The 17,490-nt window shown below is 46.1% G+C and overlaps 9 protein-coding genes across 9 annotated transcripts; 3 read left to right on the top strand and 6 right to left on the bottom strand.

Moving 5' to 3' along the window:
- Nucleotides 1–502: 502 nt before the first annotated feature.
- Nucleotides 503–1,912, bottom strand: N7489_011703 (uncharacterized protein; the record flags this gene model as incomplete). The annotated part of the gene is given in 5 exon segments (XM_056717452.1): nucleotides 503–708; nucleotides 756–1,073; nucleotides 1,087–1,298; nucleotides 1,410–1,547; nucleotides 1,611–1,912. 5 exon segments carry the CDS (start codon nucleotides 1,910–1,912, stop codon nucleotides 503–505), a joined length of 1,176 nt encoding a protein of 391 aa, XP_056565074.1.
- Nucleotides 1,913–2,353: 441 nt separating this feature from the next.
- Nucleotides 2,354–2,614, bottom strand: N7489_011704 (uncharacterized protein; the record flags this gene model as incomplete). Its single annotated transcript, XM_056717453.1, has 1 exon — nucleotides 2,354–2,614. One exon carries the CDS (start codon nucleotides 2,612–2,614, stop codon nucleotides 2,354–2,356), a length of 261 nt encoding a protein of 86 aa, XP_056565075.1.
- An 868-nt stretch (nucleotides 2,615–3,482) lies between these two features.
- Nucleotides 3,483–4,043, top strand: N7489_011705 (uncharacterized protein; the record flags this gene model as incomplete). The annotated part of the gene is made up of 2 exons (XM_056717454.1): nucleotides 3,483–3,487; nucleotides 3,569–4,043. The coding sequence occupies 2 exons, from the start codon at nucleotides 3,483–3,485 to the stop codon at nucleotides 4,041–4,043; spliced, it is 480 nt and encodes a 159-aa protein (XP_056565076.1).
- Nucleotides 4,044–4,178: 135 nt separating this feature from the next.
- Nucleotides 4,179–4,785, bottom strand: N7489_011706 (uncharacterized protein; the record flags this gene model as incomplete). The annotated part of the gene is made up of 2 exons (XM_056717455.1): nucleotides 4,179–4,243; nucleotides 4,458–4,785. The coding sequence occupies 2 exons, from the start codon at nucleotides 4,783–4,785 to the stop codon at nucleotides 4,179–4,181; spliced, it is 393 nt and encodes a 130-aa protein (XP_056565077.1).
- Nucleotides 4,786–6,406: 1,621 nt separating this feature from the next.
- On the bottom strand, nucleotides 6,407–7,092 carry N7489_011707 (uncharacterized protein; the record flags this gene model as incomplete). Its single annotated transcript, XM_056717456.1, has 3 exons — nucleotides 6,407–6,550; nucleotides 6,608–6,868; nucleotides 6,931–7,092. 3 exons carry the CDS (start codon nucleotides 7,090–7,092, stop codon nucleotides 6,407–6,409), a joined length of 567 nt encoding a protein of 188 aa, XP_056565078.1.
- A 1,021-nt stretch (nucleotides 7,093–8,113) lies between these two features.
- N7489_011708 (uncharacterized protein) lies at nucleotides 8,114–8,519 on the top strand (the record flags this gene model as incomplete). The annotated part of the gene is made up of 2 exons (XM_056717457.1): nucleotides 8,114–8,218; nucleotides 8,268–8,519. 2 exons carry the CDS (start codon nucleotides 8,114–8,116, stop codon nucleotides 8,517–8,519), a joined length of 357 nt encoding a protein of 118 aa, XP_056565079.1.
- Nucleotides 8,484–9,339, bottom strand: N7489_011709 (uncharacterized protein; the record flags this gene model as incomplete). Its single annotated transcript, XM_056717458.1, has 2 exons — nucleotides 8,484–8,887; nucleotides 8,940–9,339. 2 exons carry the CDS (start codon nucleotides 9,337–9,339, stop codon nucleotides 8,484–8,486), a joined length of 804 nt encoding a protein of 267 aa, XP_056565080.1.
- A 1,188-nt stretch (nucleotides 9,340–10,527) lies between these two features.
- On the bottom strand, nucleotides 10,528–11,523 carry N7489_011710 (uncharacterized protein; the record flags this gene model as incomplete). The annotated part of the gene is made up of 1 exon (XM_056717459.1): nucleotides 10,528–11,523. One exon carries the CDS (start codon nucleotides 11,521–11,523, stop codon nucleotides 10,528–10,530), a length of 996 nt encoding a protein of 331 aa, XP_056565081.1.
- A 2,595-nt stretch (nucleotides 11,524–14,118) lies between these two features.
- Nucleotides 14,119–14,645, top strand: N7489_011711 (uncharacterized protein; the record flags this gene model as incomplete). The annotated part of the gene is made up of 2 exons (XM_056717460.1): nucleotides 14,119–14,247; nucleotides 14,304–14,645. The coding sequence occupies 2 exons, from the start codon at nucleotides 14,119–14,121 to the stop codon at nucleotides 14,643–14,645; spliced, it is 471 nt and encodes a 156-aa protein (XP_056565082.1).
- Nucleotides 14,646–17,490: the final 2,845 nt, after the last annotated feature.

A 17,490-nucleotide genomic window follows, 5' to 3' on the forward strand; every position in this document is an offset into this window, starting at 1 on the left:
AATACTGGATTGGATGTAAGAAGGCTGTTTTCTCGCCTCCCAAACTCAGCCATATCTCCTTCGTTAGTATCCATCTCGTAGACATTATCTGTTAAATGAAGATGCCTACCAATTTGGGACATGCATTGCTCATAATTGGCTACTTGCCCTCGCTAGCCTGATGCCCTGTGGACTTCGGTTTAGCCCCTCTTACGCTAGTTGTCATATTGACCGGCGCATTGACCGGCGCCTTCAGTAGCCTGCACTTTCGCTGCAGGTCGACACAGCAATTTTACAGAGACTTGTTTTCAACTGTTATTACGGTGTGAGTTATGTACTGCTGAACTATGGTATAAGCGGCGGCTAGATGAAACCTCCACCTTCATTGCGCACTACAAAGGTGCTGTTTACGGTTAAAGCAATGCTTGGATACATTTCTTGCATAAAGAATCTTCTCATCACGTCGGAGAATTTAATGCGCCCATTGAGAGACTGTTGTAATTCCAGGCAGCACTGTATGTTGTCAGGTAGTACTACATAAGATCTCAGATGATAGGTGCCCACATAGCTTCATATCAGTATTGAAGACTCTCCGGATGTAGAAAACCCATGTTAGTATTTCTCTGTCTTTTTTGGTAATCTTGATGTCTCTCCAGGAAGTGCAGAATTTTCTAGAGGAGGCGTGATCGTATTCTTCGTTGAAAAGATGGAATAGAACCGCTTTCATCTCTTTGACTTGTTAGTTGGCGTAAGCAACAGGCTTCATGCTTACTTACCACGAGCATTCATCTCGCGAGGACGCGTGTATCTGATTCCTTCTGGCCACCAACTGGGTCTCTCCACATATGCTGGCCGTTTAGCATTTGTGATAATGTAAATCCACTTATTAAGGAGGTCTCGACACATTCTGGAATTCAGGCTGTTGAAGCCAGCTTGATAAAGCTCCTTCAGAGTTCGAGGTGTCGAGAGTCTGTTTTGCGACTGCACTCGGCGACAGAGTACCATTGTGGCTTGTTCTGCTATAGCTATATGCTTCCCTTTGGCATTACTGAGTATCTCTAAAGACATGGCATTAGTGCTGTTTTTGAGAGACACTGGCCTACATACCATTTCCGTTGTTTTTGCTTTCCAGATGTGCCGCAGTATTTGCATCGGAAGCTGCCGGACCTTCGGTATAATTTACCACTGCCAAAGTAGTGTGTAAATTTGGATTGAACTTCGAAAGGATATCTGGAATGAATTTCGAGAACTTGACTTGATGTATAACCGGCGTTCCACCAAGACCAGTGGTTGCGATTGTGATCGAAAATGCTCTTCGCCTTGTTAACAAATGGAAAAAAAGAACTCATAGAATGCAGACTCACACGCAGTTTTTGCTGGTGGCAGAATGGTCAATGGGGAGTATCTCAATTAATAGCTTGAAAACATACTTGTCCTGGAAAATAACCCTTGGCCACCCAACTGTCGGGTTTTCGCCTAAGCACTTCGCCACGCACGACTGTTCCAGCAATTCATGAATCAATCCGGATTTCCGATAAAGCTTTTGCTTTTTCAACTCCACAAGGGTACTGCATTCAGGATACCATCTGTCGATATAAGCGCGGTTCAACGCAGGGTAAATAATCACCTACTTCCATATCCCATTAGTGAATGTGAACTGCTGCCACTTTAGGTAGAAATGGAACCGCTTCAAGTCTGCCTGTGGCCCAGCTTGCGTCAGATTTGCATCGATAATGTGACAGAAGATGTCGTCATTCATGCGAGACTCGCCGACGTGGCAGGGGTATTCCTCATCGGTCTTGTCAAACTGACTAGAGGGTTGTCCGGGAGCATGCTTAGTCGCTTCGATGGGGGTAAGGGCGTACGCCTCTGACCGCTTGGTATGATCTAGGCGGGAAGGTTGGGTATACCTGCGCTCTTCACGACCAGACATCACGGGTAGATCTGATGGCTGGTAGTACGAATTCGGGGATGTAGGATGAACTGGAAGCATAAAGTATTCAGTCTGGGGTCTTTAAACGAATGTCAGCGGGGCACTACGCAGCGCAGTATTGCATGGCATTTCACTCAGCTCTCTCTGACTTGCCTGTCTTTGAGATTCAAGACCTGCTGGCGCTCGCAGTACGCCGGTGAATCTCCACGGCATGGCCTCATATTGATCTCAGTGGCATTTGTGGAGTTTAAATTAGACCTGACAAAGCTCGCTGCGATGGCATTACTGTTGTAGGATTCAAAGGAGAGGTAGGACTGGACATGCTGGGTTCGCAAAATGCTGCAAGAGCTCAGGAACCCCCTTTCGTTCGTCCCGGGGATCGAGGGATTTGACTCGGGAAATCTGGGAAACCTCCAGTTCTCTGGATTTCCTTGCGAAAGTTCAGCATTTGGTTCGTAATGAGAACGGAAAGCTCATCTTACGCTGTAGGATTTGGCCATCTAGAAGCTCTGGATCGGGGCCTTCGTGGCCTTTTTGAGGGAGATCGCTGAGGTTGACTGACTGTTGAGGGTATGTCTGAGGTCCGTAAAATTGGGTGCTAGATACGGGTTGAGAGCCAGCATTCTCTTGAGTGGCCCAGGCCCAGTAGGGATGGAAAGGTGTAGGCACGGTAGAACTCAATGGGGTACTGTTAGTGTCCATGTTTAAGCGACAGGCCAGCAAGAAAGAACCTCGGGATGATGGCCCGCATTTAATACAGGCAAGAGAACAGCGGCAGGGTGAGAATTCACTAGGCTTAAAATAAGCAATGTCTGCATCAGTTGAGATACAATTTCTGGTACCCTTTGACGCACAGGCGGTGCTCGTGCGACGATTGTTCGTCATTTGACGGGGCTGCCCTTCTTTGGCCTGGTCTGCTCCACTTTCCAAACCAGTGAGTATGTGAATCGAGCTAGAATTGGAAAGCCTCGTTTATTTCCGGTGGTCCTTTTCCATTCTATTCCTCATTAAGTAACGATGTGTGGTTCCTTACGTTTCTCTCATTTTTTGTTTCTCCAGGTGACATTGCTTTACACCAGGGAATATGACCAGAAAACATGACCAGGGATAATGGCTTTGTATACAAGTCATAGTCTAGAACCATTTCCAACCATGACAAATAACATGGTCGAATAGCTCACTCCGACGGCTTGTCTGAATGATCCAATATAGCTGCGCTGTATTGCGACCTCAAGCGCTCAGAAAATGAGATACAAAAGATTGCCGCTCTACCCTGACCCATGAGGGTTTTGGAATGTCCCCACTGCGCACCTGACGCCAAGTTTACTCTTCTTTTCAAAAAGATGCAAATACCGACTTTTTGAAAGACTGTGTATGTAGTAAAAGTGGGACGGAACTCGTGTTTCTGATTGGTCAAGCAACCCCTTGCTAGTCTCTATGTTATAATGAGGGCCCGAGAGCATCTCATCCCATCCCAGCACATAAAAGGGGACCAGCCCAAGAGTCCGAAAGATATGCATTGTCAATGAATACCTTTGACTCCCCTTTGGAATGTCGATAATCTCTCAAAATGGCGTAAGACATCAATGATTTCCTCTACTGAGCTATATACTGAATGATACAGTTTCTCATCCCCAAAGCAGGTCTCCGAAATAGCGCAGCAACGACGCTGATAGCGCAACAAGTGTGGCATCTGGGCACAAAAGAGGTCAAGCGAACAATAAGGCGGCATCACAAGCCCAATGCTCGAATTGCATCCCTGGTCTCTACCTGCCAGGCCCTCAGAAAGTACCAATACCGGTCCTGGGTCAAGCGCAGAGCTTTGGCCAAAAACAGTCTACTGAAGAAGTATGCTCACCGTATGGCAAGCAAACTCACTGATCGTGCTTTGGTTATGCTTTCACTCTTCGCCTGGCATTTTGACTCGAGAATGGTCCCTCTCTCCCGAGGTCTTATTCAATTCTTTGCCAAGCCTGACGATCAATTTGAATCGATTTGCGCATCGATTCACCTCAGCTACACCAGAATGTACGAATCGCTCTCGTTGGCGGACTTCAAAGAGAAATTGAGCCATCTATTAGGGTTTCTAGAATGGCACGTGATCAAAGGGAACGCCGTCTTGTATATCTAGTTTCTATTTGACACATGGGCTCTCCCTGTCATGACACTCCAAGGGATTTTTTGAATATATTCTGTACCCTGATCCACGATCTGATTGCCAATATTTCACCGTAGTCTTTCATATAAAACGTAGTAAACTTTATCCTCATTTTCGTGTGTTCTTATCCTGTGCTCCATGCGCCATCACATGTGACGAGACGAGCGATTCAACTGTTCGAATAGTTCTCTGTTGTAGTATTGTGCTGTTACTTTGTCATCGTTCGGCAAGTCCTTCGGGACATACGACCGCGACTTACCACACTTGATAAGCATTAATCTAGACTTTAATCACGGCCAACAACATTGCGTCCATTGTTTCTCTGCTAGGAACTGTGTCCACATCAGTTTGAGCGCCTGGAGCTTGCGTTCACGAGTGAAGACTCACGACAGTTGCCAAGCACGAAGTCAACTGAGAAGCATTGGTTATATGAGCGACGTCCGGGGCCATCTCCCAATGGAAGATCACATTCAGCTATTGGGAACCCAATAGCCACACGGTAGCATCGAAGGAATTCGGGGAAGTCTTTCTTTGTTATCAAACCAAGACCTTTGTGTATATCATCTCCTCCTTCGCCTTCCCCTGCCTCCCGACAATGGCGATAGCATGCAGCGATGTCCGGAAAGAGCTGGTAACATTGAGGACAGATGAATCCCAATTTCGTTTGCACCAGAGCTTCCAGTAGAATTGCTAGTTGCCTTTCCACGTCAGACATTTTGAGACAGAATGGATACAAGCAATTAAAGGGAACAGTCTCACAATATTACGCAGACCTCTTTATACAGTAAAGCGCAGCATTGCCACGCATATTCAGAGATGGAAATTATTGGTTGATTTACTTGCAGAGTACCAAGAACTAGCGTTAGAAATGCAGAGTAGTCTTCTGTGCGGCTATTCATAGTGCCCTGATTCCATACGTATAGAGATCGCGTGGCCTCGAGCTTATGGTTCTTGAGTCAACTACCGGCCCGACACAGGTCATAAATCGCAGTTGCTCTTACTCCCTGACATACTGAATGTCCGAGGTATTTTACATCAGCTGCATGAAACCTCTCTTCGTGCCTTGGGGCGGGAATAACAGAAGCATCTGTCTCAATGCCTACATTTCAATTTCTCCGTGTCTTAATTGAGCTCTAGGATTGACGAATCATCACGGATTGCAGTGGATGCGAACTGGAAATGGGTGATTGACTCTATCAGCTGTCTGAAGGATCCCATGGGAACGGAGTCTACAGAATGGGTTAAATTAAAAATTAATATTATCAAAGAAATCCAGCGAGAGATTGCATGACGATATTGGCTGTGGCTTTCCAGCCTCAGGGACCGCGGCAGATTACAGCATGGGGTCAGCCAAGTCAGGGCAATCACGTTCTATGGAGAGGTCAAAGCGAAACATTGTAAGGTGACTACTGGATGTACATAGTGAGTGGAATCTCCAGATGACCTGTCCATATTATTGGTTGGCTATGGCTCTGCAAGCCTAAGGGGTGTTGTCACAAAGACGGAGGGAAGATGGAGGGAAGATGGAGGGAAGATGGAGGGAAGATGGAGGGAAGATGGAGGGAAGATGGAGGGAAGATGGAGGGAAGATGGAGGGAAGATGGAGGGAAGATGGAGCCCACTAAAATCCTTAGCGGAGTAGGGCCGTGTGGAGCATCGCTCAAGAGGGCCTTTCGTAATTTGTGATGGGAATCTGTGACCTGTAACAAGCGGTCTAATTCATGGTTAAAGGCTTCATCATTAATTCTCTTTTCTTGCCGATCAATAGTCCCCTGGTCGACGCCCCTTGTTTTGCTAAATGTTCAGGTAGTCTTGAATCCTCCTCAAATGCGGAATTGCATTGAGCTCAATACGCTTTTCGTAAAAACATAAATCTCCATTCAGATTTCACAATCTGGCCCGGTGTATGTAAAAAGGGTTCATATAAGTGTAACGAGTCATTCGCTAATGCTCGTTGCCTATATTTGTCCAGGTTAGAGATAACATCAAAGTTCTGGGATGCATTTCAATTTACGAATGGAAGCATTAGTCTGCCGTGTACTGCTTTAAAAAGCTACAAACGACCAGAAGTCGCTGCAGCCAAAGGCACGGACTCAAGCGATCTTCATACATCCTGACCACCGCGGCCGAATGGATCACCCCACATGAATCGTGCGCCGACCTGTTTATGTTTTCCCTATTGTTCAATAAAACTCTCCACGTCACAGCTGGTGTTCTATCTCGCCGTACCAGTGTAAGCTACAATTCAATGACAAGGCTGTCCCATATACCTCCCAATTCCGGCAAACACACAGATATATTTCGCTAGGTGACCTCTGCACGTGAAAAGAATATTATCAAGACGAGGCTGAGGAAGTGTTTTTCTTTCTGAAATTACCAACACGTTCACGGACAACGATTGCATACTCAACGTAGTCGTCCAGATCATTGCTAGTCTCCGTTGACTCGGCAATCTTGTATTTACATGCTCTTCGTCCCAGCTAGGACCCGTGTCAGCTATCTGAAAAGTGGAAGGGTGGGTGGCTGGTGGCTCATACCATCCCTGTTTTGAATTGGGATTTTGATGCCCATTTCTCATATGACTTGAAATTATCTGTTGTGGTACAGATCGGACTTTCGGGATCAAGCCCATCTGCCGTCTGGACCTTCTCTGCCTGCTCATTGCTGGAAAAGCAAGACTGAGAAGGCTCAGAAGGCTCATTTGTCAAGGGAGACTCAGCTGAAGAATATCCTTTGCGGATGACCTTCACCAACAGTTGGTTCAGTTGGACCATATCGAGGCCTGGTTGGGAATGGTCCTGGAAGACAGGAGTATTTGGAGGTTCTCGGTTGGTAAGTTTGGACAGCACCTTTCAAGCACGTCAAAGAGATGCTTCAGATCCTTCACGGTGGCTTGAGGCTTGGCCGACCTTTTCGTTGGGCTATCTGGCGGGGTCAAGCTTTGGTGACATGGAGGATAAGTCTTTCTCGATGTCACGTTGTGCTCGGAAGGCAATTTTGGGTTGCTCTGAATAGGTGCCATGCTGTTTGACTATTTGATCCGCCGATGGAATTTGTTGGTACAATGGAGAAGAAAGGTCGAATCAGTAAGGCCAAAAACTGACGTGAATGTAAAGAGATCATATCATAAGTCTGAGGTTTACTTCCATTTATATCATCATCGCCAACCCCTGCTCCTATTGAATCATCATCGCCCTTCTTCGGCATTTTGATTATCTCGTTCTGAGGACAAAGGTACGAGAATTGAGCTGCATGCTTTTAGCCGATATTTTAGGCTCAAGAGAAAAGATCATGGTGTATCAACGAGCCAATTCGCTTGGAATTACAGAGCTAGTAATCGCCAATATCACCAGTAATTAGTCGGGCCAGGCGCATCAACTTCGAATCACTGGCTGATCTGGGAAATCTGGGATATCTGGGAAATTTGGGAAATCTGGGATATCTGGGAAATCTGGGAAATCTGGGAGCTCAGAGCAACCGCGAGTTGTCCTCATCTCTTTCTCGCAATTCGTTAACAAAGTCAAACACAGGAAAATAATGCCTATCAAATCTAAGCTCCTGCTGAGTATGCTCAATGCGCCCTTGATAACTTACAATAGCGTTGGCGAAAGATACGCGGTATGAATGGTTCATTGGGAGGTTCCGATCATGTGAGCGCCTGGAAGTGAGCCTGAACCCCACCTTCACCCCGCTTGTTGGATTCTCAGTTGGGCACGTAGAGAGATCCATTCTGCGGTCTTCTTAAACAAAACGGTGATATGCCGGGTCGCCTACATGAATACTGTCTATTGGTAATATTTTGAGAGAACCAAGCATTGTGAGTATAATTCTCGATTTGATAACCTGTCAAGGCCTGCTCAGATATTTTCATCCTGTTACGTGGATCCTGAGCGAATAGCAAGACCTTTCTTCGACAAATTCTTTTTGCAGTTCACTGACATCGAGTCTTACTATATAGTTTCAACCTCTTCTATCTCCCATACCTGAAAGCGCGCAAAGTTGAATCAGACTCCAATAACCAAGTCAAGGGTTAGATCAAAAGCATGGACAGCGATGAGGTTGAGGATGTTGGTATAATTGTCGATGGGTTGCTAGACAGCAATATCATAGACACGGCAGAGGAACTGCTCAAAAAGGCGGGAACTATGGTAGGTTGCTTCTTGCGGTTTGAAGGAAATGTCTGCTAACGGCAACAAGCCAGATAATGGGATTGCGCTGGATTCGTGGACAACAACTTCCGAGGTCATGGCAGTAGACTCGACTGTGATGGCGCTCCTCGTTAAAAACACTGGCGGCGGGGGAGTTGTTCGGGTGCTGGGCAAGCCAGCAAAGTACACGAAAAGCGACGGGCTACCTGGAGTAGTCCTTCTTGTTCTGAAGCCCGGCGAAAAGTTCTTGCTCTTGGGCTCGTTATCAATTCGCTACATTCGTCGTCGAGTATCCCAGTGAAATGACAAGATCGTTCGCCAGTTCCCAAGCGAACAAAAGACAAACGCTCGACCCTACATCAGATGTGACTTTCATCTCCACAGAAGGAAAGGCGTTGGAGAATGGCATCTTCAGCTTCAAAATCGGGCAGCTTGGTTCGTACTGTTGCAGCAAGCTCAGGACGGCTTGCCGGTTGCTCAGACTTTCGTAAGTCAAAAGAAAATTGAGAAGATGACTAATGCTGAGGTCGATGGCTTGGTATGGTGGCTCGCTTGGGAGGAGGCTGACTTGAAGCATTGGTATCTCATCGCGGCACAGGAAAATCGAGTCTTCAGAAGAGTTTGTTGGTGGTTCCTTGGCTTGGACTTCATGGTCCTCTGGGGTATTAACTGCGCAATACTGTAAATTAATGTCCATTAGAATGTATGCTTGGTATCTCACCAGTCTCCACGTATTCAACACCTTCTATTTCGCAAAGTTCGCGTGCTTTATCGGCCAACGCCTTTGGATGCTTGACGGATCCCCACCAGACTCGAAGTTTCGGAATGATTTCAAGGTAGCTCTTGCTGCCTAGCTCCGTTGTTACCACAAGAAAGCAGCACAGGGCAAAGACTGAGGAGCTGAGTCTCGAGATTCTCAATAAGTTTTCCCGTGCTGTTTTCTTTCTGGAACGTGTAGAGCTCTTCTTGTCACCAAGGAGCTCGGGATCTTGTCTTAGTAGCTCGCAGTAGATACTGAAGCGATTCAGCTGGTGAGTTGTCGGTTCATGATAGTCTCTGTCATACTTTTGCCTCTCCTCCTCGAAAGGGTTGATAAATGGATCCCGCAGTGGAGTCCCCATATCAAAAAAAAGTAGTGTGAACAGTAACTGTAAAGTGACTAATATGGCGGAAATGGTAGAGCTAGCGAGTAATGGGAAGAGTCTGAGAATATGGGAGATCCGGCGGATTTGGGGAGAACTGGGAAACCTAGATACTCAGGTACACTAATAGAAAACCAGGCGCTACTTAGAGCCTGGACCCTAGACCGCTCAGCCGCTCGTATTTTGTCACGCTGGGGGCGGCTTCAGCGCAGACGTCTTGGTAACAGGATCACGCTAATGCAGTAGTGGTCACACCTCTTTGCTCTGAGAATTTGCCTTACTGCAGCCAATGATCAGCAGCTCTGGATATAGTGCCGCACTGGAAGCGCCTTTGGTCGTGATATTCGCGTCTCCTTGACAGGGTTCCCCGCTTGGTCCAACGTTGCTGGCCAAGTCAAGGTCAAAAGTGCTCTTTTGGTACATTATCCAGAAAATACAGAGAGGAGGGCGGATTTGCTTAAGAAGCCTGCTTGTCCCATTGAACCTCTCGCTCAACCACTGCCTTAGTGACCGATCCATTGCATTGCTGCCTCCCAAGTCATATCTTTGATATTTGCTTTTTACGTGGGTACTCATTACATAAGAGGCTCCCCTATTCTCCACGCATCCATGGCTAACGATAAATAGTTCCACTGCTGTTAAAATGGCAACCTCCATCCCGAGCGAACTGTTCAACCAGCTCAACTGTGGCCACTGTGGTACGCATAATATGACCGGTACATCGACGTGCACCAAATGTGGCAAGCCCGTCGCAACGACTGCCTAACAATGGCAAATGTATGTTTGCTTTGAAACACTGGGACCTGCGTACCAAGAGTCTTTAAGCTCTCCCTTTACTCAGCCTTACTTAGTTGTCATTTAAAGACTAACTGATGTTATAGGGCTGCCCTTGGCTGTTGCTTTTACATTGATAAGATATATGCTACTTTACATACGGAATAATTGGGTCTTAACTTCGAGGATTTCCTGCTGTTAGCCGTGTGTGCGATATTTAGCGTTGTCTATCTCATAAATGCAAACGGAAAGTGTTTCACGTTCCAGATCATCTCGCGATAGCCTTATCTCCTCTATTTGTCTGGAGTTTTACCTCTTGTTTGGGGAGGCGAGGGGGACAGAGAGACGGAGATGAAAGCAAGGGCAATGTCAATTATTCAGGACAGAGTAATGTTAAGAGAAAATGGAGTCTAAACTTAACACACCATTGTCTACTAGCTGTCCTGAAATTTCCACCATGCATCCACGACATCGCGGTAGCCCATCTTTTCCAAATGCTGTGCAACTCTGCGGCGCCAGTCCCTTTTTGGAGTCCTCATCCCCATAGTTGAAATCCATTCCGGCCGAGAGTCGAAATTTTGTTCTAATCCATTCCATAGGAACGTAGCCAGCAAGCTCCCAATCGATGATGCCCAGCGAGCCTGTCGAGGTATTGACAAGAAGATTCGTAGGCCCGAGATCGCAATGATAGAAGACAAGTTTAGAGACATCCATAGACATCTCGGTACAATTCTTCAGAAGCTGGTGTGGAGAAAGGGCATCAGCCATCTTGTTGTTGCCTTTGACGAGATAACGCTCTAACAGCTGATGTCCGTCCACACCACCAATGACGTCGCCCTTCCAAGCCGTTAATTGATTGCAAACATCTGCTACCTTGCCGATGTAATACTGGCGAAGAGTCTCGTCCATGTTGGGCCAAGCCTCCTCAAGGAGCTGGCCGGGAATCCTCGAGACAACGAGGAAATATCGCGACTCAGTCTCAAAATGATGGTATACGTCCGGAAATTCAAAACCCTGGGGCTGTCGGTCTTTGAGAAACTGTAGGGTAACATGCTCCCTGGTCACATGGGAATAGTCAATGTAATGCGCTTTGATGAAGGCTTCGCCTGCCCGCCAAACGGCCGCTTGATTGTCGACTGCGTGGACTCTTGAGATATAAGAGGAACCTTCTGTGAGGGGCTTGGAATTTGGAAGAGGCTCAGGTGCAGTGGAGAGGGCGAAATGGCCCCCATTGCTGTCGCTCCAGCATGCTCGGTCGGTTGGAATCTTGTCCGGGGGTGGCGACGACGAATGAGTAAGAAGAAGCGTGTTTGAGATTAGCCAGGAGCCTTTATCGACTTCCCGTATCGATTCATTAAGGTGCGGCTGAGGCAAGTTAATCAATGGCATGTTGGTTGATCTTGAAGTCCAAGGAGTTGAGTAAACAAAAATGTCAGGCGCAAATCTCAGGTGCTTTATAGTAGCCGCTGTAAGCGGTGAGCGGGGCCCCAATAGTCTCATGGGTCGTACACGCACAGGTCCATCACTAGTTATCAACATCCCCTGTAACTATGTAGACTTTCCGAGTTGTCGACTACTTATTCGTCCATCCATTGTTGTTCTCGACTTATTTTTCACTCACACTCTGTGATTATAAGAGCTGACAATACTCAATAGGAAAATACCTATCCGAGCAGTTGCTGCCCGACCATAAATCATTCGCGGCGTGGGAAGGAGGGGCAACGGGATTACATTTTCCCGTAGCTTTATCCGAGATCATTTCGACCCTTGAAGGTGGTGTGACATTGATCCTACTTAGTTAATCAGTTTACCACTCATCACTACTTAGTGGGCGATGTAAATCAAGGCCAACTTAGGCTGTTGTACTATGGGTCTGCTTTCCCTGCGTTTCTTCTTTCTTTCACAGTTGGACAATTCGCTCCGCTTTGCCTTTCAACTAAGCAATGCACTCGATCTTCCAATCAGTCTTCCACTCGGTCTTCCACTCAAACTTTCACTAACGTGGAAAGGAAAATGCATCCAATTTCACCACTCGCAGTCTGAACAAATGGCATGCCTAGCTCCACGGGAACCTCCCACTTACGGCTATTGACAATATATCGTGAGTCTGCAACATCCTGTTTCTCCAACCTCCGTCGCGCACAGCCGATTATACTACGGATTTAGGGATTGATCCTCACTCATATGCAAGGGGTTGATGGCTTCGGAACGACAAGCGCGAACGCCATCAATTTGACGAACTCTGCAGGAAAGCAACGGACTTATCCAGCTGGACAATATTAATCACAAATTGCGACAAACTGGAAATGGTTTTCAACATGGTGCTCATTTCCATCCTGGACGAAACGATCGTTCACGTGTCATGGCGTGACTGCCTTCCACATTAGCCTGTCCCGCAACATTAGTTGCAGCCTCTGAAGTGGCTACTATCCAATGTTGTGGATTGGACAATTATTTGAATTTAAGATTTGGCTTTTGCTAACGATACGTGCGATAAATAGTGAAGCAATAGCAGTATTCAAATCCCTAAAACGAAATGATTTGAGCGATCGGGCAATATGCTAGTCGGTAATCGCCGTGCATGAAAATTTTTGTTCTGACGCCGGAGATTAGTATCAGATCAAATCGGAGGATTGTAAATTGGGAGAATTTCTTTAATCGTCAGCGCCTTCTAGCCGACCTTTGAGGTTGGAAACTCGATGATAGCACAAATGACATCTCGTTTGCGTTGAGGGTCGTTTTAGAAGACTTCGATATCACGATAGCAGACAGAGTCAGAAAGGCTTTTCAAGGAAACCTCTCAGGGAAGATCAGTTTGGAAAGCATGAGCTCGTTTGCGTTTGCCCAACGACGAGTCGTCAGGCAGCGAGGTTCTCTGTGGAGCAGGACGCCAGGCCCGGTCCCAGTAATGGCGGGCCAGAGCTGGACCGTGGAAACCTGTACAATCATACTTTCACGACGGAAGCATCCCGAATAGATCCGGTGATGGCGGTAGATCACACAGAAGACATATCAGTGTTCTTCTCCTTTGTTCCCTTGGGAGCCTGCGCTCGGCTGGGACGTGGTGGTGGGTAGACAGCCTGAAGTATTGACAAAGGCGGCGCCAGTATTCGACAGACGATTAAAGCACTTTCTGTTGTGGTGTTTTGAACATCCAGTTGAAAAAATTCATGTAGATAGCTTGATCCTTCAGCAGAAGATGGTTCACGCAAACACATCAAATTCTACTCAAATGATTGTTCATAAATAATTGTTAGAATCACTCAATATTGACTGGCCAATCCTGTTTGCCAATAAGGCATTTGCTTTGCTTCCTTTAGATACAACAAAAGCACTAAGTTCAATGCTGTTACCCATAGAGAACAGGACTCTAAATAAGGAATGAAAGATATGCCCCTATGCGCTGTGATGTGGTGACTTCCTAGTCATTTCAAAACAAATAAACATCAATTAATAGGCAGATTGCAATCTTGATCCTAGCGCCAAAGGGGTGGTTAAGGGTGGTTAAGGGTGGTTAAGGGTGGTTAAGGGTGGTTAAGGGTGGTTTAAGGGTAGTTTAAGGGTGGTTTAAGGGTGGTTAAGGAGTGGTTAAGAAGTGGTTAAGAAGTGGTTAAGAAGTGGTTAAGAAGTGGTTGAGAAGCGGTTAAGAAGTGGTTAAGATGTTGTTAAGAAGCGCGGCCAAGCACTAAGCAGCGGCGGTCCTGAATGACCGTTAGAGATTAATTGAAGAACGATGTGACATGATCTTGGTTTCCCTTAGCATTTGTTCAACGCATCCGAGACCATTCTTTCACGAACGAGTGGGCAAAAACGGCCCGGTCTGACCTGCGGCCCCGGGCGACCGAGATTCCAGAGAAAAGAAAAAGGCTGAAATCGTCTGGTAGGAATACAGTAATTGCGGAATCTCTGCATAAATGTCCTGAGCCCAGAATGGAAAATCTGCGGCGTGCAATTATTCTTCATCCTCAAAGCTTCTTAACAACAATGTATGGTATTTCGAAGCGGCAAATCATGCGATCTATCTTCTATCGATCGATTCGCGGATATCGGTCATTGGCAGAACGATACCCATCCTCTTGCGATACATGCAGCAAATTACCCAAGCGCACAGATGTGAGTACCAATAACAATGTGTTATCCTCCACTATAATGATATTGACGCCATAAAGTTAAGCCCTGCAACTGTACCTCAGGAATCCCCGGGTGCAATGATAGACTCTCTGTTGCAGGGCTATCTTCCCAAGTTCAAGCCCCATCCTCTGGGGTGGGAAGTAGAGTCTCTTATGTCCTTGAGCCCTGAACAACAGATGTGCTACTATAATGGGAAACTCTTTGGCGGATATATTGCTCTGTTGATGGACCAAATTCTTGCAGATTCCTATAAGAATGCGGTGACAGCCACCTTGAACACGTCCTACCTCCAATCGGTCCCACCAACGGCGCCGATACTACTTCGTGTATGGCCCGATAGGGTTGAAGGTCGCAAGATTTACTTAAAAGGATCTCTCTAGATCCTAGGAAAGACTTCGCAAAATTGGGTTGACGCGATCAAAACGGAAGCTTTGTTTATAAGGCCAAAAGATTGGGAATAATGATCAACGTTTTGCATCATATCATGTATCCACTTAGTATGCTTAGTTTGGCTTACTTGTTTGGGAGGTCGTGATCTACGCAATAATAAAGCCTTCTAGTACTATATCAAAGAACTATTTACTTATTTCCAGCGTGGGGTTGGAGTTACTATTATCTTTGCGTGTGTGTCAGCGACTCTACTGTAAGGCCTCCGCATTAATTGTTATCTATTTATATTATTAACTGATCGGCGTATCCTCAGATTGTTTTAGAATCATATGTCTGTCCTGCCGCTAATCCCTGACTACGATACTAAATGTAAAGTTACGTGCGGGCGTTGAACGCCGGGTCTATGAAGTCTAGGCCGAGGTTGTCTATCGTTTTTAATAGATCATCGACAGATATTTTCTATACCAAATAGAACTTTGTAAGCGTCGTAGATACCTTTTCAATCAACTTCAAGAGACAGCTTATAAGGACTATATCTTCTGCATCCTCGAGTGAGAAACGCGTTAACTTATTGACTGACTCTTGACTTCGAACAAAGTCTTTCATCTATCGGTCAATAGCGCTTAGATCCTATTGACCATTGGCGAATTTCAAATATGGGTATTGCTTGGTTGTATATATGATTGTTCGTTCGATGGCGGCGAGAGAACGATCGTATCCTCGACGTAGAAGCAGGCCCTAGACCGACTTGGGACGGATGTATCGGGCCACGAAGTAGATCGTGATCAGAATTTCCTCATTCGACCAGTTTAACATAATAAACCCATTTTTCACCCTCGTAGGTGCTTCCCGCTCGGCCAATTTATACGGTTTCTCAAGTGGCAAAAGCCTCTTCAATGAAGGCAGTTTAATGAGGGCTAGTGCTTCAGCAATCAGAAGAATAGAGGGCTTGCAATGAACTTTCGGCTTACCTTGCTATACTACATAGGTTGTAGTGCAACATTGCGATAGCAAAGACGACCGATCCAATTATCCTCACTTGCTCCCGGAAAAGCCTATTCATTCAGAGGAACCGTTTCTTCCTCAACAACGACTTGTAGACCCGACTTATTTCCTACTCGTTAAGATGCTTGTCCATGTTCATATTTAGCTTCAACACTTCGTCCGCCATTAGGCGTTTTAACGATTCCGATCCATTCCCATTCTAGCATATAGGCTCCGTGACGTAGATATTTAGTGGCTTATTATTCGACGGAAGGCCAGGATCCATCATAGTACCCTCCCTTGCTTCAAGTTTAGGTAGCATTAGTAAAAGCCCGTTGCACGGCCGACGCCCTAGTCTAGAATAGGGCTCGCCAGCGCTGGCTTTGGTATCTATCTCTAGATAACGAAAAGCAGTAGTCAAGAAGCTGCATTAGAGAGCCTACTACATGCATTACCGCATTACACTCAGAGAATCTGACCGCCGTAGACACGCTAACGGGCTAGTATCGTATCAAATAAAATCTCTTTCTACAAACTAGCTTGAAGACTAGAAGCTTCGCAAATAAACCTTGACATCCCTATGATTGCGTTCCTTGGCGATGGCATATGCTGTCTGGCCATTCGAATCTTTCAGTCGCTTTTTGACACCACGCTGATTGGCCAACAAATGTACAATCTCATAATGCCCATTAGCCGCAGCCCACCAGAAAGATATCCTCTTCTGATCATCTATCGCATTCACATTTATATCGGGATGCTCCAATAATATTTTAGCAATCTCAAACCTACCTTGAGCTAACGCGAATATAAGCGCAGTAAAGGAGTGACAGCCTTGGTCATTGACCAACAAAGTCTCTTTATAGCTCAGAAGGAGGCTAACAATGTTAACATGCTCCATAATTATTGCGACTTGAAGTGGCGACGTCCCCGATAGGCTTTTCTGGTTAATATCGGCTGAATTTTTGAGGAGAAATTCCACCATTGAATATTGTCCTAAGCGACATGCCGACCAAAGTGGTGGTAATGCATCGGCAGATTGAGGGCTTATATAAAGCTCCGGCTGTCGTAAGAGAAGTTTAACCAAGGCTAACGAGCCATTTGCAGCAGCCTTTGCCAAAGGTGTTTGGCCCAATCTGTCGGCGCAATTCAGGTCCAGACTTAGTTGTTGTAAGAGAAGCTCAGTCAGCTTTGCATCGGAATTTTCCACCGCATACCAGATTGCGGTACGTCCATTCTCATCTTGACAGTTTAGGTCGGTGTATGAACTTAAAAGCAAGGCTTTAACGATGAGAAGCCTTTTCTTAAAGGGGAGAAATCGACCGTATCCTTTGACGGCTAGAAGCAACGGAGTCTCCTTACGGTTGTTAAAATAGTTGACATTAACTCGCGGATTTCGTACAAGCATTTGAATTACTCCGTAGTCGCCGATTTCTACCGCTATATGTAGTAGGGTTTGGCCATGATGATCGCGGATGTTGACATCTGTCCGCTCATCAGACAAGAGAAGTTAGAAGATATACGTTTGGCGACAAGTCAGCGCGACTGTAATGGGCGCATTTCTATCTAGGGATTGGTTATTAATATCAATTTTCGGCACATTGATGAGTCGTTCGACAATTTTGATGCTTCCATACAGAACTACGATCGAGAAGGCACTTTCTCCCAAAATATTACACTATATGACATTCACTGAATGATGGCTTAATAGCAAATCAATAGCGTCTGCGTACCGCAACTGTGTAGCCAACATGAGAGGTGTAAAGCCCGAATATTTTTCGTTGATGTCTGCCTTTTCCCAACCTAGAGAGTGCTAGAGGATGCCTAAGCTTCTATGTTCGATCGCCTAGTGAA

The sequence above is a fragment of the Penicillium chrysogenum genome, assembly GCF_028827035.1.
Source record: "Penicillium chrysogenum strain IBT 35668 chromosome Unknown utg000005l_segment0_segment0, whole genome shotgun sequence".
NCBI lineage: Eukaryota > Fungi > Ascomycota > Eurotiomycetes > Eurotiales > Aspergillaceae > Penicillium > Penicillium chrysogenum.